The 22,483-nt window shown below is 45.4% G+C and overlaps 1 protein-coding gene across 3 annotated transcripts in view; it reads left to right on the top strand.

Annotated features, from left to right (window-relative positions):
* LOC105559929 overlaps positions 1 to 22,483 on the top strand; it is an 89,773-nt gene that overhangs the window by 49,248 nt on the left and 18,042 nt on the right. For all 3 annotated transcript variants that reach the window (XM_012008590.1, XM_012008591.1, XM_012008589.1), the window contains 2 exons: positions 2,712 to 2,845; positions 4,546 to 4,900. In XM_012008590.1, the coding sequence (XP_011863980.1) occupies positions 4,664 to 4,900 (237 nt within the window). In that variant the 5' untranslated portion in view covers positions 2,712 to 2,845; positions 4,546 to 4,663. The remainder of the gene's footprint in view (positions 1 to 2,711; positions 2,846 to 4,545; positions 4,901 to 22,483) is intronic.

The raw sequence follows: 22,483 nt of genomic DNA, 5'->3' as shown, positions 1-22,483 counted from the left end.
TGTGTATAAAACATTTCCCACTCTTTCCAACAAGTGCGAAAAGTTATGTTTGAACAATCAACAAAAAGAAAACGAACGTTTCGACTATTGCAAAGTCTCCGTCAGCGCAATATAAAGAAAATGGTAAAAAATAACGGCGTGATTAGATAAAATAATGAAAATAAACAGACAATTTAATCGTTTTGGAACAGCGACGCAAAAGACGCAAATTTCTATATAAAACATCCCTCATTCTTTCCAACAATTGAATTAGAAGTTGGCGCAAAACCCCGCTCCGCCGTTCTCTCCGGCGGGAGAAAATTCACGAATGAGACGTTTTGGTTCGGTAAATACAGTTGTCAAAGAAATATTCAGGTCATACAGAACTTTCTTGCATTGCCAATGTTATAATCAAGGGATCTGTTTAATTGATTACCTCGACGCGACGCGACTGCATTACCGAAGTATCGAGCTCTTCAATAAAGTTTCGCGGAATTCCGGATAAAACAATTTCTATATTTGCAAGAGGAATGGCACAATAAATAATATTTAATAAGACGGGACTCCGAGATTGAAAAGAGAGGAACGTTTTCTGGCATTCCTCTTTCTTTCTTTTTTTTTCTGTTTAAATATCTTAGCGTTGAAGATTTCACCACCTATATTACTTTCACAGCGAGTTTACAAATCTGAAATACGTCAGTGTACAGCGGCAATCACGCATCGCATCGATTTTTATATGAAGGATGCTTAAAAAGAAACTGACAGTCTTCCCAAACTTCGTCCTTCCTATTTTTCTCTCGTAGCCACGGGCGGATTACCATTGAAACCGCGCCATAATACGGGCGGTTTATCTCCCGTCAAATGTAATCGACGTTATTGTTCCCTCCCTTTTTTTTCTTTGAAATTTTTTTTTTTTACGTTACCTTGACGAAACTACGACCGCGCATGTCGACCTTGAGAGATCCGATTAAAAGTCGTCCTCGACACGTTCGACCTCACAGAGCCGTTAATCGCGAGCGAAAATCGAAAGATCCGCTCCGTGTCGGCGCGAATCTCAGCATTTTCGAAGAGAAAGAAGCTTCTCAGACCACTAAAGGCACCACAGAAAAGCAATCGCTTTTTTTTGAATGGATAGCTCGAACCAGTCGAGCTTGAATCGTTTCTACTTCGGACCGGTCGACCGCGCAATTCCTACGAATCTCGCTCCCAGTTTTGACGCATCGACGCGAATAAAGGATTTATTTTCGTCCTTCCCGTGAAAGTTCGCCGCGCCGAACCGGGGGGAAAAAGGAGCTATCGAAAATTCTCTTAGAAAACGCGGTAGTGAAAGCTCCTCGGCGCGTTATTTGCCAAGGTTTCTCGCCGCCGGGTAGTTTCTCCGGTTCGTATTATTATAGCAAGCGCGGATCCCCCCATGCAAAAAAGTGGAGTGGAGAGAACACTGCGCGTGCGGCGTATATAGCGCGATCGACAAGTTGCCACGCGGATAGAAATCGATTTAACTGTAATTGCCGGGCGTCGTTATCCGGCGCGCCGCCGCGCCGTTATCCGCGCAATCGATGTACACACGTTGACACGGCGGAGAGGACCTACATCCGGTTATCTCGCCCCAGCGGAATTACCCGAATTCCTCGCGCCTCTTCCCCGAATGTAGAAATACGCCGATTCCGCGGTAATAACGCGAAAACAATTGCCCAGGCGTGAAAGCCGAACTGATCTAAGAGCAGTCAAGCTGCGATAACGGGACATTTTTTTTTAAATACCTTAGATTAGATTTGCACCAGACTCACAAGGTGTATCAATAAACTTGACGCGACTCGAAATTGCTCGAGATTTTACATTGCACGGAGCAGTTGCGAAACGGACGCCTCTGCTGTGAGATAGCAGGTTTCCAATATGCAAATTCAATCACAATCTTCTTTCGCGGCGATTACGCGATCCAACAATGAACTTTCCACTAAACAGATCTCACTCCGGGGGGGGGGGGGCAATAAATTCACGACGGATCCAGCAGACGATGCCTATCAATTTAGCGGAAACCCCCGCTGTCCCATATTAGGAGCCTGCCTCATATAATATGAGACACCTCTTGTACCTGGAATTTGTCACGTACGCCTTAATAGCGTCAGACCCGCTGCAAGGGAATTATTTATTGCGCGAGCAGGCAACACCTGAGTTCCCACGTACGCGGGTAACGAGACGAAAGCGTAACTTTTCAGAAATATATGAGAGAGACTATTCTCACGCGGGAGACGAGTAAAAAGCGGTAACGATAATCGATGAGAGCGAAAATTAAGAGGACTCGAACGTTCTTGAAATCGCCGGCACTTCGTGGCGATTCTTTAATACAATTTCGTTGAGTCCGCGCTGCGGTTGCTGTGAGAACGTATAAACGAAACGCGATCTTCCCCCCCTCTCATCGAAAATTGATTCCGAAATCCTAGGCGGTTTCAGGTCCCCCGTTAGCGCGCCATACCGACGGGGCTAATGCGAATGCCCCCCCCCCTCCCCCCGCATCGGCTATCATTTCTATCGCCGCGCGACTCAAAACGAGCGAATCCGCTCGGCCCCAATCGCGCCCGTCCATCTAATATACCGCTGGCTGTCGCCTCCGTCCGAACGTGCGACGAGTTACTCGCCGTATCGCACCGTCAATCTCGGCTCGCGTGCTAATCGACGTTATGACACTCCGAAACGCGTGCAATAAAACGTGTGCTTTTGCTGTGTTACAGGTGAGGCGAATCGGCGGCTGAAGGGGGAAATAGACCAAGTTACCGAGAACTTGGTTTATGCACGGGTATTGCGGAGGGAAGAGCGAGCCGTCCCTCAAGTCTAATCCTGAGCCAGGGGTTCGAATACATACTTAGTAAGTAGTAAAAACGAGCAATCGTCCGTCAAGATTTCTCTAAGAAGACAATACGAGGCTGCTGCGTAAAAAAGAAATCCGCCGAGTAAAATGGGAGTAAAGTCAAGACGCGGGGAAGTCTTTTGCCTTGAATTTCGCGTTGAATAATATTGAGAGTCTAAAAATCCTCCTAGAGCTACTTAGAAATTACGTGGCCGCCCCCCCGTGGGACCAAACTTGCAGAACCTTTGCTTAAAATATTTTGCATTCCATTAATCGGGCTAATCTAAACTGAATAAAAGTTACAAATATGCGCTCCCCGCATTAGGCGGGCGCGAAAAAGTTGCAGGGTTCAGCGCTCTCCCTGGAGTATCAGTAACGGTACGAAAAGCGATACGCTCTTGAGCGTAAACATTCTATCAGAATGAAGAATAAAGAAAGAACGATAGCGCGATAAACATTCACGCATGGTTATCCTATCCGATACGCGATGGGGCTTCTTTCCTTCCTTCGGTGACGGTAAACTTCCTGCCAGCCCGATACCGGTGCGACAATGACCGGTTGGGTTATATCTGCAGCGAGCGCGTGTTCCCGACGCAAGCTCACGTTCACGCTCGAATTTATGTAAAACATTTAGATTGCGCCCCGGCACTCACGTTACGCGCCTCGATACAATTTTCTCTCGGCTCCGGCCTGTAATGACGACTCGTCGACCGAAATTTCGTGAAACGATTCCGGTTCTTTTTCAATTTTTATCGAAACGCAAACAGATTTGACGAAGAAGTTCCGCACCCTTGCACGTTTCTTACATGATAACCGGATAGCTGAAGAGATAAAAGTTGATCGCTCTCTTAAAAAGTTTTTGTCTCAAAGATAACTATAGTCTCTTTTTACGCCTCTGAAAATTTCGTGGAAGACCGGCGTCATATCAAGGTGTCCTTGCGCCGATTCCGTAACCGTAGTACAACTGGTATGTTCGCTCTGTCATTCGTGTCGTTTTGCGTCAATCCCTTCTGCGCACCCGACATTGTTTCGGTCAGGCCAATGAGAGAAAAGTTGTATGTGTGATAGTGTGAAATCAGCTTTGATGAATACGTACAGTAGTCGCTAAAAGTCAATCAGGAGGTCATCACTGAAAACAATGACTACTCACTGATTCACAGTTACAAGTGTAAAACTGTCAATGTAAATACTGAATTTAATTTTTTGGAGTCGTGAGTATTAATCAATACTCACTTTAGACGTTGACACAACGGTTCACAACGAACAACGTAAACATTCGAACTTTGGCGCACGCGTAGTTCATAAATCCTAAAGGAATTCTGATTCGTCCATTTTCTAACAGACGACTGATTGAATCTACTAGATTTTTAATTAATGCAGCCAGAGTTTTTTTCAGTATACCACTGCGATTTTCAGTGGCATACTTATAATTGTGAATCAGTGACTTCACTGTTTTCAGTGATAATTCACTGAATTAAAACGGTGCATTAATTCGGTTCGGGTAGATAATTAGAGTTGGGCAAAACTTGCTTGATTATTTAAACATAGATGCTTTTTGACAATACGACCCGAATTAACGCACCGCACACGCCAGCCGCTGGATTGCTGGCCAAAGCAATGGCGGAGTGCCACGTGATCGGGACCGATAAGATCAAAGGGCCGACAGAGAGCGGACTGGTTATACTATTGCCTTGACACGAGTTCTCCCGACGTTGCAGACATTGGCGGGTCGCGGGAGGAGGCGAGGGCGGGCGACGAGAGTACGGTGAACCGGAAGCGAACGCGACGGTGGCCGGCTCGGTCGAGGAGGAGTTCGCGGCGGCGCCTGGGCCGCGCATGCTTCAACAACGAGGCTGTACAGCAACAGCAACGACACCCGCACCCGCTACGACGGCCGGCTCAGCATCATCGTCTTCATCATCCTCATCGTCCAACATGTTCCCACAACAGTACTGCCTGAGATGGAAGTACCATCACAGCAACCTGCAGACCATGTTCTCGCAGCTGCTCGAGCGGCAGGCCTACTGCGACGTCACGCTCGCCTGCGAGGGCAAAACGTTGCGGGCGCACAAGGTAAACAGAGCAGACAGAGATCATCGCGATAATGACGCGACGTCAATGAGGCGCTTTCTCATATCCCGCGTGCATATCTTGCAGGAAAAAGACGGCCGTCGCATGAATACGTGAATTATTAACTTTTCAACTTGTTACGCTTATTTGAAAAACAGGCTAGATTAGAAACGGGGAGAAATATCGACAGACGCGCGCACGTGCGATCTCTGTCTTTTTTTTTCCCAATGATCTCTATTGTTATTAACAGTCCTCGTTACCTTCAGAATTGACACGGTGAGTTTTTTTTTTGTAGCGTGAAAGATCTCGACTCACTTGTATGCCGCACTATGCAGATATACGTACATTTGTCTTTCGCGAGAAAAGTGAAGATTAGCCCGAGCCGAAATTTTGGTACTATTTTGACACTTGTAAGGATAATTTACACCTACTTAGCTGATCTGTACACCTACATAGGTCAGCAATAACCTACTTTGATAACATATTTTTTTACTCCTCCCTTGAATCTTTAATTCTAAAAATTTACTTTAGCTCCTTAAAAGGACCCACTTTAATGCTAAATTGTCAAAAGTAGAAATTTCCGACGCTATCAGTTTTAAAGTAGGAGTAAATTTTGTACTTGCAGCTCGACCTCTTTTACCGTCTTAGGTCCTACTATATAATGGAATTAAAGATTCAACATAGGGCCAAAATTTCGACTCGGTAGGTTGTATATCTCTTTAAGTAATTTAATCAATTATTAAGATTAATTCGCAACGGATGAATTAATATCGCACGCGTGCTGGGTTCCCGTATAAACACGAATAGATGCATTAGTACGCTGATTAGTAATTCGCCGTGACGATAAGCATCAATCGGAAACTTGTAGCACAGAACCGCGCTTGATATGAAAGTCGGCGATATAAGAAGTCCTATCGCGAAATAGAGAAATTAGTCGCGAGTGATTCAGGATACGCGGAAACTCGATTTCCGGAATTTCGCTGTAACGTGAAATTGGATTTATGACTGAAACTCGATAAGTGGAATTTCACAATTCGATTTACGGGAAATATATAATAAAATTGCCATTTTCCTCGATATTTCATCTCGAATCCGGCTCGAAACGAGCTCAGTCCCTCGCTGCATTGCGAGAGTTATCTTGTCAATTTTCAATTAAAATAATCGAGTCGATATAAGCTCCGCGGCAGCCGCGGTACTTGCGTGCGCGGTGCGCGACCGAAGCGAACTTGGTCGTCGCTAATTAGAGCCCCGTCCTTATGACTTCGTCTCTTGTCAAAACACGGTTATCGTGACGAAACGCCTAACTCGGTTTTCGGTAACCCGCGGGAAAGACTAAATCGTAACCACGCGCCGCCAACACCGTCTCGAAATTCTGTTTCTACCCGGAATTCCATTTCGAGCGCATTGCGAAATGACGTTTCATCATATTCGCACACATACATGTACACACATATATGCGCATACACATGCGTGCAAAACGACTCGCTAGTCGGCCGTTATTTTCTCTCGGAGGGGAGAGCACTTCTCGAAATTACCGAAACTATTTCCAAAATGCTGCCCGGCCAAGTCGTGTCTGGTGCACGGAGCTCCGCCTCAAAAAGACTATAATTTCGAAAAGTGGCATTCTCCCAAACTCAACTCAATGTTCCCCTGAGCATCTCCCTTCTGACAAATCGCATCTAGGATGTATCTTTGATGCCAGAGGGTAGCCCAGCTCCCCAGTGTGATTCTTTTCATCCGCGATATTCTTTGACCGTCATGGGGGGGAAAATTTAAAAAGGAGACACGATTGAAGTTCTTATCTTCGATCGGCGTAATCGTCGAATTATAATTTGTTCCAATGGCAGTAATATATACCGAATCGATGACAATACGTCCCCTACATGTCCCCAAGTCCAACAATAGGAACCTAACAATACGTCATCATTGTTCTATTGTATCCCCGCGTTTATTTAGTAAAATTAATCAATCAGTTTGAGTCACGCGCTAGGTCGGAGATTAGCTCTTGAGATTTTTCAGATTAGCGACCCAATAATCGCAGCCCAAAATTACGATCACGAGATACCGTACTGTCGTACCGATCATTGGCTGAGTGGTATCTCAAGAGCACTTGAGGTCTGACTGAAGACGATTTGAAACAAGATCGGATTGTGAATAAATCATAAAGTTAGACGGCTTCAGACGTTGTGTATCGCAGACGTCTCTTCGAGATCATTTACTCCGTGGATTACATTGTGCGATACAGAATAACTCCGTGTTGCATAACAATGTCCAATTGTTTCCAACCGAACGATTTGTTGCTCCACATTCGCCTGGTACATAAATTAGATACGCCCACTATTGGAACCAGTCATCCGGCTCGGGAACCTCTCGGCGACAATTTGCTTACATCGATGGGAATTACGGTCAGTGTCCAAAACAATCCCTGCGTCCTCTTCCCGCAAACGTGAGATCGCGCGTTATCTCGCCGTCGCTATAATTATAGATGCGTAATCGGATCGCTCGGGTGGTGAGATCATCAAAAGTTGAATTGACGCGTAGACGAGTATCCCCGCGTGCGTGCGTGCGTGCGCGCGCGTGTGTACGTGTAGGTCAAACGCGGAAACCCGTGGAGCCGTGGTAAGGGTGTAATACCACCACGATCACCATCGCTCCCTCCCTCTCTCCTTCCTATCCGACTCGATGGAGACGACGCGACTCCTGATAATTGGATTCTATTCCCAGCCAAAAAACCCGGACGATCTGTAGCAGACGACGAATGCAATCCCGTCCACGGACCCGGACTCTTGCTCTTTTTTCGCGTACACGTGTCTCCCGTTCGCTCCCCTATCTTTCTGCCCTTCCTGCCGGCTCCGTACCTGTCTCCCCTCCCCCTCCCCTTCCATCTCTCTCCCTTCCCAGCCCCTTTCGCGTTTTTCTGCGTGCTCCGTGGTTCTTTTCCCATAGCGCGCCGTGCAGAATTTCCTCGATTCGTCTTATTGTACGTCGCGACGAGAAAAAGAGAGGGGGGGAGGGGGGGGGGAGAAACACGTCGACCATACAAAGGACGAGGATCGAGAAGCGGAAGGGAGAGGGTAAAAGGAGATGCAGGAGTTGGAGGAAGGCTGTGAGAGAGAGGAGACGGACGGACGGACGGACGGACGAGCCTCGCCGCCTGCCCCGTGGAAACATAAAACTTAACAAACGATCAATTTTCTGTTCTTTGTTTCTTACCGGGGTGGAACTACGGCATTTCGCCACTCTCTTTCCTCCCCGTCCCTCTCGCCCGTCGGCCTCCCTCTTCCTCCTCTTTATTACCCCCTTCCTCTGCCGCTCCCGCGTGCGCTTCCACCCTGTTTCTTCCCCTCGCCGGTTTCCTGTTCCTCGTTCCCTGCTCTCGCGCCCCCTCCCCCTCACGTCTCCTTCTCCTCCTTCACCTCCTTCTCCGCCGTCTCCTCTGTTTCATTCCTCGCGTCTCCCTCTTTTTCTCTCTCTCTCTCTCTCTCTCCGGCGGCCTGTGCGTCGAAACGAGCCGCGCAGAGGAGAGGCACTCTATCAAAGTAGAGTACGTTCGGCTTGGTTTATTTTTTACTTTGGGAGGGGTCCAAATTGTAAAATCAATACTTCCTCCTAAATTTAGAATGCCGCCGCCGCCGCCACCACCGCCGCCGCCGCCGCCGCCGCCGTCGTCGCCGCCGCCGGCACAACGCGCGTCGGCTTTTTCATTTCTTTCTCCCGTAAGCGAGCGTCGCGGCGGCGACTACACCTTAACTCCCGGCGCTCGTTTGCGTCTCGTCCCCTTTTTCCGCCGCCGGCAAAGGCCGGCCGGCTTCCGCCGTGCCGGCCGGCGGCGACGCCGCCGGCACAGTCTCGCGGCGAGCCGATAACGTCGTTTTAATTGAAGTATTAATATTTCGTGCGATCTTGAGACGCCCAGATCCGCGCGCAAGTGTTTTATATTTTCGACCGTATCTAAAATTTAAATGCCCTTTTTGGAATCTCCTTACGGAATATTCGTATAGCTGCGCGGCTCAGAATATTGAGAATAAAATACTCCCTTCCGCAATTTCCCTTTGAAATTGGTAGACAAGAAAAGAAAGGGCGCCTTTATGCTTCGTGCATTTTTGAATATGCGAAAATTGCTAAGATATGTAAATCATAAGAGAGTTATTCGGGGACTCGCAAATTGCTTCTGTATAAAGCAGAATGTATGTGAAAGGGGGAAAAAATGACTCCGGACGCGAAATTAACTGGATATGGCTACCTGAGAGCCGAAGTACGGGTGCTACCGTATATCGCATAGCTTTCGAGATGCCGGGCGGCGACGACAACGGCGAAAACGAAAGGGACGACTGCCGGGGCGACAGAAGTTCAGCGCGGCAAACGTCGAAGGGAAAGGGAAAAGGAAAGGAAAGGGAAAGGGAAAGGGAATGGGGAACGGAACAGGCGGGAGGGTGGCTTTGTGGACAGCTGTTTCCTCGTCTAGCACCACCTGCACCCGGCTCGCTTGTGCGTGCGGGACACATTCCACGAAAGGAAAGAGATGGTAACAGGAAAAGCTCGACCCTCGATGACGTGGCTTTTTCCTATCCCTTCTATCTCTACGACTTGCCAACTATTTAGGTCGATAACCTCATTTAACTAACTTTGGTCAAACGATTACCTTACTCTTTCCCGGTAAACAACTAGCGCAGCGGTGGAGAAAGAGAATTCCGCCGAACCGTCTAACTGAGAATTCGGAGAACCGTCTGTTGCGCATCGGCAGTTTTAATTGACTACCAGTTTTGCTCTTCGATTTTAGTTGCAATTTAAGAAGGAGGAAGAAATTTTGTCAATTTTTCAGTGTCACGTATACACGGAGAATTTTCTTTTAAAATTTACCCCGAAAATCACGTAATCGCGGGACAACGTGGCAGTTTCAACAACTTTATGAGAGTTTTTGGAAATTTTACCATACATTTCACTAGTAAAATGTATACTAGGTATAATTACTGGTAAACTGTATGGTAAAATTTCACTACACTCTCATCGAACTCTTCAAAATGTCATGTTGCCCCACATAATTTTCCGGATAAATTTTAAGAGAAAATTCTCTCCGTGTGTACATATAAATTATTTAAGATTAGTTTCTTCAAATTGCCAGTATAATAATAAAATTCCAAATTTCATTCGACCACAGCTGGCCACATTTGCATAATTACTCGGTTAATATGCAGAAAATGTATTATATTATTTTATATTGTCGGCTTAATTGGAAAATTCTAACTCACAAAATCACGCAACCATGGAATTAGGAGGTGGGAGAATCAGCGGGGGGATTGGAAGGTTTATTTTTCAATAGTTTTAATTTTGTTATGAAAAATTATGGTAATTATGCATAAAAGGGGCCTCCTCTCCGATTTGCTTCATTTTTAAATATGTTGTTGGGGATGTCTTCCCGAGTCATTTCATATATATATATAAGGGCCGGACTCAAATAGTTTCGGAGATACTCTAGATGGATCATCAAGTGTTTATAACAAGGAATTTAAGGCGAACTGTGACTCTAGACATGAAATTTAATGCAAACTGTGACACTAGATGGGTTTCGAGTCTTTAGACTGTTCTGTAAAGCAGATAATTGACCAAGTTTTAGACTATTAACGCACCCAAGAATATACTGCTATACAGAAATACGCAAACTGTGACTCTAGACATGAAATTTCGAGGGAACTGTGACTTCAGTATACATTTCGTCGGTATGACAGATTTCCTAACTCTAAAAGTTGTCAACTTTAACAATTAATATCTCGCTTCGCTATGAAATGACTCGGGAAGACATCCCCAACAACATATTTAAAAATAAAGCAAATCGGAGAGGAGGCCCCTTTTATGCATAATTACCAAAATTATTGTTTACAATGTTTCTAAACTGTGCAGTATCTCGAGATACATTGGCCGAAATAAATATCTTAAATTCTGTCTGTCAAAAATTGGAGTTGGAAGGTTTCGCAATTAGACCGACGATATGATTCCTCGCATGTTTCCCATTACACGTTTGTCTCTTTATTGCCTCTCTTGTTAAAATTAGTTATTACCAATCTCGTCCAGTTGTTTTCTGTTACTCGCGGCTCGAGCTATAATGAACGGAGGAAAAAAGATTTAGTGCACCCATTATGTCGATGTGCGACCGGTTTTTACTTGTTAACAAGTACGCGGTGAGACGAATAAACCCGGCGTAGCCGCAGCTCGCTCGAGGAAAAAGGCTCGGCGCTTTAGGAGAACGATCTACACGGTGAAACCATAGCTATCGCAGACACTCGCCTTATTTCGAGTGGCACGAAAAAAGGTTCGCCGTGAAACTTTCGTAATATCGAGCGATCCGGAACTTTCGAAAGGAGAAGATTCGTCCGTCCGCGCGTCGACTCCTTTCGATACGATTACAAAACCCGCGGCAAAAACTCCCATGTATCTCTTCGCGAGAGAGAAATATATTGTATATATATACATATATATATATATACTTTGTACGCCGATGGTTATCGCCCTGTACTTGCCTGTATTCCCGCCGGACCGAGCTCCCGGGAAATTTCTATCCCGCATGATTGCCTGACGGGAGGGAGAAAAAGAGAGAGAGAGAGGGGGGGGGTGGAAAGAGAGCGAGAGATGGAACTTTTGAGATGCTTTAAACGACGTTCTGAATGTGAAAAAGAGGGAAGGCGCGGGAACAAGAAAATCCTATATTCGCTCGCGCGGATGACTCTCTCGCGTGTCTTCTCTTGATTCCCTCGCGCTGATACCGCCGCGCCGCGAGTATCTGCGCTGATGTGCGCGAAACATGGCAGGAACGAGATACATTCAGCGAGAATAATTAATTTTGCTCACCCCTCCCCCTTCTCTCTCTTTCTCTCTCTCTCTCTCTCTTCGCCCCTCGACTCGGGGATTTAGAAATCTCTCCTCGGCACGGAAGAATAAATAAATCTTCCGACGCTGGGCCGCTGCGATTGGGAAATTCTGTTTCCGTTTCATTTATCAGGTATTTCAACGACAGCAATGTCGTGTTTTGATAAAAGTACTCGACAATAACATATTTTTAAATTTCGCTGCAAACGTGTTACTCGAATCACACGATCTCGGCGAGGAACGTTCGACAGCGATAAGAATAACTTGCGTTTGTTACGCACGCGAAAAGTAATTCCTTCCTTCGAATGAAATTATCGGTTGTTAAGTGCAATGTAAAATAAAGCGTCGTCGCGATCTCGCTTTGTCGCCGGAGCTACGCTTCGAACGATATTAACTTTTATTATTAAATTTACGTATATAGATAAAAATGTCATATATGTAATTATTATATAATTATCTGGAGGATTGAATTTAATTTTCTTTAAATGAAACTGTATTAATTGTCAATTATTAATACTTGACCAATGAAAGATTCCGTTGCGCCAGAGACCCGTAGGTCGCGACGTATCGCGACTTAACGAAAAGTCATTAAATATAAGGGACTAGATTCGCGTGCCACCTTCTCCGTAAGCAGCGCGATTACTCTAAAAACGATCGTTCGATTAAAAAGCGGCGCGTTTTATCGCGCCATTATTGATTGCAGTTGCGAAATGCGGTGTCATCGATAGAGAATATCAGCCGAGCGCGCTCCTTTCTAACAATAAGCCGAGAATCTCGAGAGCGTAAAAATACCAGTTATCATTTGGACTATGCAACACATCGCTTTTTCCAATGAGCACGTCTCGTTAATCGCTCATGTTCCCCACCCGCGGTTGTAAGCGCGATAATGCTTTCCGGGAATCTTTTTTTAGTGCAAACGACCGAAACTAGGACTGGCTGAATTACTCGACGTCTGAGAGCGAGAGACAGAGGAGGGGGGGGGGGGGCTGACAATGAGAGGAAGGGACAGGCAAACGGACTTCTCTGTTGGACTCTAACGAATTTGTCTTTAAACGCGCGCCATAGCTAATTAATCAAATCAGTGCCCATTATCGGACTCGCGATTAGCAATAAGTGTTTGAAAATTACATTTAAATTTTCTTTTTAAACCGACCTATTTTTAAGTAACCATTTTTGTAGATTTCACGACATTCGGATCCGTTTTCTATTAAAAGCAACCGTTTAACTAGACATGTTTTTCCAGTTTCTTTTCCATTAGATGTAACTATAAGTGGAACCGGTTATTTCAGCGTATAATGAGGAATCTGTTTTTTTTTTTTAAAAAACGTACAGATGCAGGAAGAAAAGAGACGGAATAAGACTTTGTCGTTGGTATTAAATATATTTAGAATAAACGCGGTTATTCTTCGCTTTAAAGCGTTTGGAGAACAAAAATTGGAGAACTTTATAGCCATCCTTCGTATAAATACGCGATGTTTAATTTTAAATAATGCGAAAATGTACGATATGTAATTTCCACAGCGTAAACTTTTATTTGCCCGCTGCTAACCGCAGGTTTATTACAATTTAATTGCTCTCCTTTTGATACGCAATTGAAGCGCGAAACAAACGTTCGCGAGAAAGAACTAATTTATTATGATAGCATTGTGGCAACAGTTTTCGACCCGATCATACCATCGTGACAGACACGGAAATTAATTCCGGTTTATAAATATTACGTCGCGATGTCAAAGAGCTCGAAATATCCTAGATTGAATTGATTACCATCCGCGAAAAACCAACAACTCATATTTTACCAAAACGGAGGTACACATTCGTACATGAGCGTATCCCCGTTATATTAAGTCTAAATTAAAATTATTTTACATTTTAAAGGGACGAAAGTACGTTTATCCGTCAAAGTATACTTACGGACACCGCGAAATTACGCGTTCAATAACAACAGTGCAAATTACGTGTACGAGATATTTTCTTATTACGCGCGCTTTTCTAAATTATAAAAAATTAACATGACGTTACACATTTACAGAGCTAGTATTATTTGAGAGGAAAATCTTAAGCTGCGCGCACACAGAAAAATGTAAGATGTAAAAAAATATCTACGATCTAATGATACATTCGAGGCATATATATATGGTATATATAAACGTATTAATATCTTCAAAGTGAGTTCCACAAAGCATGAGCTTTTTTTTATTCGTCCGCTAGCTAGTCGATTGACGTCACGGAGCAGATATATACCTAAAACGATGATCGTGTCTCGACGTAGGGCGGAGTTCGAGCCCGATGACAAGCGATATTTCGGGCACCCGCGGCGGGGGGATTGCGGCGGCATTAACCGGAATATGTGCGTTAATGTTAGTTAGGTACGCTATCGACCACAAGCCACGCGGCGTGAAAAGATAACGAGAAAAAACGACAGTGGGATTCCACGCGTTCTCGACCGTAACGATATCCACGTCTCGTTCTCAAGATGCACACCGGGTATTACCCCGGTGCGTTGCGGGTAATTATGTGCCGGCGTACAGAGGGGCTGCCAGGTGCTAAGGTCGTTAAACCCGGACATCCTGCGTTCTAAAAACGCGACAGGCCTCTCTCTAATTGCACAAGTAATAATACGATTTGACGTTCCCGCTCCCGGCGGCGCGCTCTCGAATTTGATGCCGGCTGCTTGGGAATCGACCTGCAGGATGCAACGTATCGTCGCATCGCAACCGCGAAGAAGACGCTCCTTGCGGAGCCGAAAATCCATCTCTCCTCGATGAAACTTCCTCTCTTGTCATAATTAATCCTCGAACTGCAATTCTGCCGAAGTGACCTCCATTAGAAATAAATCGAAGAATGAATTTTCTCACGTCGCTCCTCGGAGCACTAAGTTTCGAGAATCCTGTCACGAGTCTTATGAGGGACTAAGGTGCCCTGGAGGAGACATCTAAAAACGCGACAGGCCTCTCTCTCTCTCTCTCTCTAATTGCACAAGTAGAAATACGATTTCACGTTTCCGCTCTCGAATTTGAAGCCGGCTGCTTGGGAACCGACCTGCAGGATGCACGTATCGTCGCATCGCAACAGCGAAGACGCTCCTTGCGGAGCCGAAACCATTTCTTCTCCACGAAACTTCCTTTCTGCGGCTTCTTGTGATAATTGATCCTCGAACTGCAATTCTACCGAAGTGAGCTCCACTGGAAGCGAATCGAAGAGTGAATTTTCTTACGACGCCCCTTTCGAGAATCCTTTTCACGAACCTTAATGAGGGACCAAGGTGTCCTGGAGGAGACACATGGTCGAGATGGGTAATGACGAGGAAAAGACGAGATCCCGCGGCGTTACCTGTTCGAATTCTCCGCCCGAGACCGAACGAGCGGCACCGGGAAGAAGCTCCCGCACGTGCGCTAATAGGATTTTACGAGCGACGCGTGGCGAGGGAGAGATCGTTTCGCGAAATTAACACTCGTCGGAGCGAGTGAACTCGTAAAAAAGTATAATCGATATTTTCGTACGGGCATGAGTACTTTTCCCCGACGGTCTCTCTTCGCTCCCACTCCCCCCCGCCCCTCTCTCTTCTCTCTCTCTCTCCACGTATACGTACACTCGTCGTTTCTCACTCGCCCGCTGACTCACTCCTCATTCACCGACATTCATTCCACCTCTTTATCTCCCTCGTCTCGTCTATTCGACTATTTTACTTCACCCGCTGATGAAGCGGATATGTTCCTTCCCCTCCTGTCCTACCTTTCAAGGGCTGCCACGTGAATCACACTGCTCGCCGACGTATAAACGCGACCCCTTTCCCACCCCTCGCGCCCTACCGCGCAGCTGTATGTTGACAATGCACAGTGCGGAAGACTAATCCGTTCCGCTCCTATCTCCTGCGCACGCTAATATTTATCGGGGCTTGGTATTTTACATTAGACACGTTTCGCGTACACGTCCCACTTGCGCCCGCTCCCATCAACGTTCATTTACATTACGCGACACGTGTGCGTCCGGTACGGTTCGCGACGTCTCGTTGCCGACGCGATGCCACCGACGCGAAAATCGGCGGCCGGCCATTAGCACGCGAAAAAAGGTACACCGCGAAAATCATAAATCGAAGGTAGAGCGTTGCAGGTTGTGTGTGTGAGAGAGAGAGAGGGAGGAAAAAAAAGGGAATCGAAGTTTCGACTAAACTAAGGGAACTGCTATGCGGGTGATATAAATACAGATTTCACGCTCTCTCCGAAAAGCTATCGCAAAGTCGAAAATATCTCTCGTACGTGCGGATTTAATTAAATTGGTTGGATTTTAGAAGTTTAAGGAATGCTAAATGTTATTCCCGCTACACATTTTTACCCGAAAGCAGTACACAATAAAATATAGACCGAAATTGCACTTCTAACTCTACCGCATGTAATTAGAGAATGTGAGTTCTCCCGCGCAATAAAAAAAAAACGTACGGTACAAAGTTATAAATGCGGGAATTAAAGGGAGATGAAAGATAGAATAGTGCGCCGCGCGGAGGAAGTAGGTTATTTTAAAACACATGCAAAATGTAAATGTGCGCGTGAAGTATGGAGGATTATAAAAATTTCTTGCGGTTACATAATTTTATAATCCGGTTCCACGGAGTTTTGCAACTTTAACGTCGCGGCCTCAATTACCGGCGTATAAATTGCCAGAAATAATGAACCGCCTCCGGAGAGTCGGGGGAAGAAAAAGGAAGGAGTCTGCGAAGTCATCGTCGGGCAAAATTAAAATCGATGATTTTGGGCCGCCCGCGGTTACTTCCCGAGTGAAACATTAACAAGGCTGTGAAAAAGTCCTGATCAATTTTCCTTAATATTAATCGGATCCTCATACGTATAAATGATCAGGCCCCTGAAAAGTTTGTGACAAATAGTTTGTAAGAACCGTGTAAGGAAATATTATTGGGGCCTTATAAAGAAATATCAGGATCTCATAAGAAAACATAATCAAGCCCTTTCAAGATATTAATCCTTATTAATTAAGGCTTACCGAGCAGAAATTTGATAAAATTTAATTTTTTAAACTAATTTTTAAATCGTATATGGTCATGGAAAGTATACTCAGGTCATTGAGTTTATTCACGATCCAGACAACTCGTTGTCGAATCATAAATCGGCTCGCCTTTTATACTAATGCGGGATGACTTGCGAGAAAGCCTAACGCGCAGTCGCCACGTCGCGGCAGCGAGTGGTACTAGTACTATTCAGGCTAACGTTTATCAAACCCTATTGTGAGAGAATTCGTGAAACTAGGGCATTCTTAACAATATTTAATAAGGTCCCGTCGTGACAATGGTAGGGTATCCCATTTTAAGGAATTCTCTTATCATCCTTGACGTGGCCTTCAACTGCCCGAATTAGCTCTAACAATTTTTTTATTCGGGTTGCGTTTCCGCGGGGAGGGAGCGGCGGGCGAACTTCCGGAAAAAGCTGGAGAGCCATTTTCCTGCGCGCAGACGGGAAGTGCGTGAGCGCGCACGCCGGATATCCGACGCATCGGTATTTACGCATACTTCGGAGTTCGTTCGCTCTGAAACGCACAGCCGGCGCAAGACGTGTCGGCGTGTTTTCTTGCTCGTTAAACTCGTCGGGCGTGACGCGCGGCAAAACAGTGAGATCCGCGTGCACTATTAGAAAATCCGCGCGTGACTTACGCGCGGCAGATAAGAAATTTTCTTGCGCCACCGCGAGCGGATAAGCAAGACGAAAGAGATTTATCCCGTCCCCGTGAGATTAAAGCGGCTGCGGGCGCGATCGGAGATTGTCACGCTGATTGCGCTGACAGCTTCATGTAAATGCATGCAACCTTCTTAATTGAAGGCAAGTCTGCTGCGATTACTGATAAATTCTCCGAGCAAACTTTGAGAAAAGTGGGCTGTAGGCCTCAAAACGACACTTGATTCTCGACGGTCTTTTATTTCCGACATTGTATACCGGGTTTGGGAAAGTTACTTTATAAAAGTGTCTAGCTACAGTTACAGTTCTTTCGCTGAAAATCTAACTAGTTACAGTTACAAGTTCCCAATTCTGAAAAGTAACGCGTCACAGTTACAGTTACTCGAAAAGTAACGGATCGTTACTTCGCAGTTACTTTCCTGCAATAAAAATACAAATATCAAATCTACGTTTGAATTGCAAAGTGTCGGTAGGGGCGTTTATGCGCAAACGCGAGGCCAGATGCGATCCGCGGAGATTTAAAAAATATATAATATACATAAAGCAACTATTAATGTAACTGAGCTAAGTTCCAGTTACAGATGGGGAGAAAGTAACGAAGTTGGAGTCACCAAAAAAAAGTAACTGTAACTAACTTCGTTACAAGTAACTCGTTACTTCCCAACCCTAGTATATTTCTTACCGTCTTTATCTTTACTGTACTCTAGATCTTTTGTTTTTATTGCGCACGTATTCGCCCGCATACATGATGTGTGTGTATATATTCTTTTGTATGTTTGTACTAAACGCGTTATCGTTAAAAATTAATGTTTCTTTTACACTTATCGCAATTTAAACAATGATGCGAAGAAAATCGATAAGCGAAAATTATTGACCAAACTTTCGATAAGACTGCATTAAAATGAATTTGAAATTGAGATATAGTTTTTACACAGCACGCACGGCAACGCGAATAAATAGAATATGTACGCGCGTGAGAGACGTTGAATTCAGGCACAATGTGTAAAGAAAATTTAGTTATTCTTTTCCGCACTGCCGGTTTCTAACCCTGCCTTCCTTCATTCCCTCTCGTTGCTTCTTTGTTATTCACTCGCTTCTTAAAGCGACAATACAAATTCAGAAATACCGATCCCCACTTTACCCCTTCGTGGCCTTCGGGTCTCTTGGAAGCTCTCGAGTCCTAACCATCATCGACAGCTGTTACGTGATGCGCGCGATCGCGAATTTTTAAATCGGAGAAACCGGCAATGAGCCGCGGCGACGATTACGTCTGCCGAGACCGTAATCCGGAGTTCAACCCTCGGCGCGCGAGAACTCGTTCGCGTCTCGAAAAGTTGCCGGGATAAAAATATATCGGGTACGTAAACGTTATTACATAATTCCGGGAAATCGAAGCTCGAGATGCCGTCTAACATCCTTCCGCAAACCTGATTTCGCGGCAACGACCGAAATTCCTTAAAACAAGTTACCTCGGATCGATCCCGCAATTTTGTGCATGCGGAAGTACCGTCGCGGCGATCAGTTCTCCGCCGTTCCTTCCTTCCCCTCGCGGGATCACAAGTGGAGATAAATTTGGAAAGCAAAATTGCAGACGCGCGCGCGCACACACACGAACTCCGGAATTCCTCGTCCGACCGAAGGGGCCCTCGTTCGTCATTTTAATTTTTTTATTTCAAGTATGGGAATTCCCGGAATGAATTATCGCTCGCCCCGTACCCCCCTCGCTCCGAACCTTCAATTCGCCACATCAACCTCTTATAAAACCGAGGCGCGCACGAGATGAGGGTTGGAACCCGCCGACTGCGAGTCGACCGCTTTCACAGCCACGCGTCATATTATTTTTCCCCCCTTTTTTTTCAAAGGTACATTGTTAACACAAAGATATTCAGTAACGACTATCCTTTTTTCTTTATCAGCCTTTTATCAGCGCCTGTGCGTGCTTGCGTCACGTGAATTTTTTCCAGTGACAAATGTACGATGATCCCTCCATAGACAAGGTCACTCCTTACGCGAATCAGGCTGAACAGTCGGACTACTTTCGTTAATCTTACAGCGAGTTCGGTTGCACTAGCGCGCACTGAGTGCACACTAAGGCTTGTTTATGGGCAGTTCTTATATTTAACTTTGTCTTAAATACACGTTTAGAGTATTCAGTCAAAAAGTGATCCGTGTAAACGTTGAGCGGACCATTTTGCTGGATAAGAAATATAGCAAGAGGTATTCAAGATGGTCTTTAAATATAAGAATTGACTGGAAACAAGGCGCACTCGGCGCGCACTAGTGCAAGCAACCGAATTCGCTATTAGCTTCGTCTGTCGTCGCGCTAGTGACACGTAGTACGATGAACTTTCCGCGGGAGATACCGGTCGGCCTCTGAAATGGAAATCGCGCGCGTATACATTATTTATGGAATTATGTAAGACCGTTTTTCTGCCCCGGGCCGATTTACGAGCGCATGAACGCGAGATCTTTCTCTCCGCTTCTTTATCTGAATTCCCGTCGCGAATCTCCCGTCGTCGTTAAACACGCCAGCCATTCTCGTTCGCCACTTGAATCTTGGGTCGCCCCTCATTTCCGTTGTCGATGATAATATAAGTTGAACTACATATTCACGGTTCATAATACAATGTAATTTCCATAATCCGCGATAAATTAATGCAAGGATTAAAGACCGGTCGGGATCGAGATTGCTCGACGTTAAAAAGGTCCTGCTTGTGTTATTATGTTTTTTTTTAATTAAAGTCTAATTTTCGTCGAACATCTGGCGGCACATCGTGTTTCTTGGCTCCTGGCTGTCAGTGTATTAAATAATTTCCCTACAACTTGAGCGTCCACATAAAGATTTATCAAAGTGGGGTCCATAGAGAGTTCAATTTTAAGATTTCGCCGTCTCCTCTGGCCTTTGAAAATTAAACATGATAATCTCTTTAGGTTGCCAGTAATAAATAACAATGGATAAGATTAGTCGGCCTCAACTGGCACATGTTTAATAAATTCAAAATAAAAGATACACAGTGCGACGTTTCGACCAAGGGTTTAGGTCCTTATCAGGCACAAATTCTTCAAAGTTAATCTAGTCAATGTAATATGTAGTTGAACGGTAAAAATCAAACGGAGTGGAGTCACGATTATAAAATTAACGGCACACAGATAAAATATGTACGCTGTCTACCATGGCCAGAGAATGACTGCTTGATAAGGACCTAAACCCTTGGTCGAAACGTCGCACTGTACATCTTTTACTTTTAATTCAGTAAACACGTGCCAGTTAGGGTCGACGAAACTTATCTTGGAAAATTAATTCTCAAACAGCGCCACATTTCGCACTCGATTACAAACTTATGCGTCGCCATTTCGACGTGCGATTGGCCTAATTTTTCCCCTATCGCCACTTTGACATTTCCACGAGGAAGGAGTCGCGACTTGCGCGAACGAGCCCGTACTTGAAGAAGACAATGAAGAACACGGCCCCGCCTAGAGTGACGCGTTCATCGCGGTTAGACAATCGCTCGCGAAAACGATTTTTACAAAGCTCCGAGACGGGCTCTGGGAAGGATCGGCGCCTTGAAAAAAAAGCCGGTTCGTTAAGTTTCTTGTCTCGATCCCACCCGCGCGTCAGACACAAAAAAGGGTATCCCTTTTTCTTCCATCCCGCCGTTCCTCTCTCTATTCTTTGCCGCTTCGCGCGTGCTCTCTCTCTCTCTCTCTCTCTCTCTCTCTCTCTCTCTCTCTCTCTCTCTCTCTCTCTCTCTCTCTCTCGCTCTCGCTCTCTCGCTCTCGCTCTCTCGCTCTCGCTCTCTCGCTCTCTCGCTCGCGTTCTCTTCCTTTTTCTTCCTTCCACCGGCACTGTCGTTCGTCCGCCAGAAACGGGAAACGCCTAAACTATCGATCGAATTACATAACTGCAGGCGGGGGCCAGTAATCTCGTTTTTATAACGAACTTCGCCGCGCAAGTGAAATGTCCCTGGGATCGTTATAGACGTTATGAGTTATGGCTCTTCTGGACGTTCGTAAGCGCGGCTTTTAGCAGGGAATGTTGACGTCGATACCGAGTACCGACAAGTAATTACGATCGGTAATTACGCCGATATCATAGATCTTGACTTACGAGAATTAATACTCGGGGAAAATAGCGCGAAGTAAGGGGGTCTTTTTTGTTTCGTTTTTGCTCCGCCATTCCGCTATTATTCGAAAATAACTTTTTCGCTGCGTGTTCGCAGAGAGCTTACGTATCAAGTTTACATATCTATTTTCGCGCCCGCATAGTTTTGTTTTATTAAATATTATTGCAATTTTTTTTAATGTCGCTACGCGGGCGCAGGCACTTCGCGTTTCACAATAAAAGCCTTTTACGGCGGAGAATCCGATATTTATACCCGGGCTCTTTCTTTGCTCGACGAGATCGTTACTTTTCTTCGAGCGCCGATATTTATCGATATTTGCAGATTTCGATATCAATGCCGCCATTCTTCGCTCGTCGCGCAGGAATTTCCCGTCGCGATAACGCATCGTGCTTCGCTTATCTCGCCGAGCGCTTTCGAGAACTTTCCGAGTTTTCTGAACTCGCGCCTGCCGATTCGCGAATATCGGCATGATCCGCGGAAGATGGAAATACCGAAAATCCCGCGCTGCGATAAGTAATCCCGGTTTGACTTGGCGCGCTATAAAGTCCATTTCCCAGAATACGCGAAACAATGGAGCATGATGTCATCCGATGTCTGAGATCTTTAGACGACCGGCAACCAGTGATCTAAAGTGTAAAACACGAGCGGTGGAAAAATATTCCTTTCTCTCGACGCGAAATAGTTACGGCTGCTTTTTTTTTATTTGGTTGCGCGTGTATCAAGATTTCCGGGGCACAGAATGGTAAAAACGTTGTTTTTACGCGAAAGTCGCTTAATTGTAAAAATCGTAAAGATTAAAATTGCAGAGTATCAGCGTGATTTTTCGCAAATACCGATTCGCCTCGCATCGACGTTTGCGCCGCGGGCAATACTCGTCATTACGACCCCGCCCGCCCCCGCCCGTCCTCTCTCTCTCTCTC

Source organism: Vollenhovia emeryi, unplaced genomic scaffold (genome assembly GCF_000949405.1).
Source record: "Vollenhovia emeryi isolate VEMERY1.0 unplaced genomic scaffold, V.emery_V1.0 DF939249.1, whole genome shotgun sequence".
NCBI classification, from domain to species: domain Eukaryota; kingdom Metazoa; phylum Arthropoda; class Insecta; order Hymenoptera; family Formicidae; genus Vollenhovia; species Vollenhovia emeryi.
The sequence above is the reverse complement of the archived record's forward strand: the minus strand, read 5'-3'. Positions and strand labels throughout refer to the sequence as shown.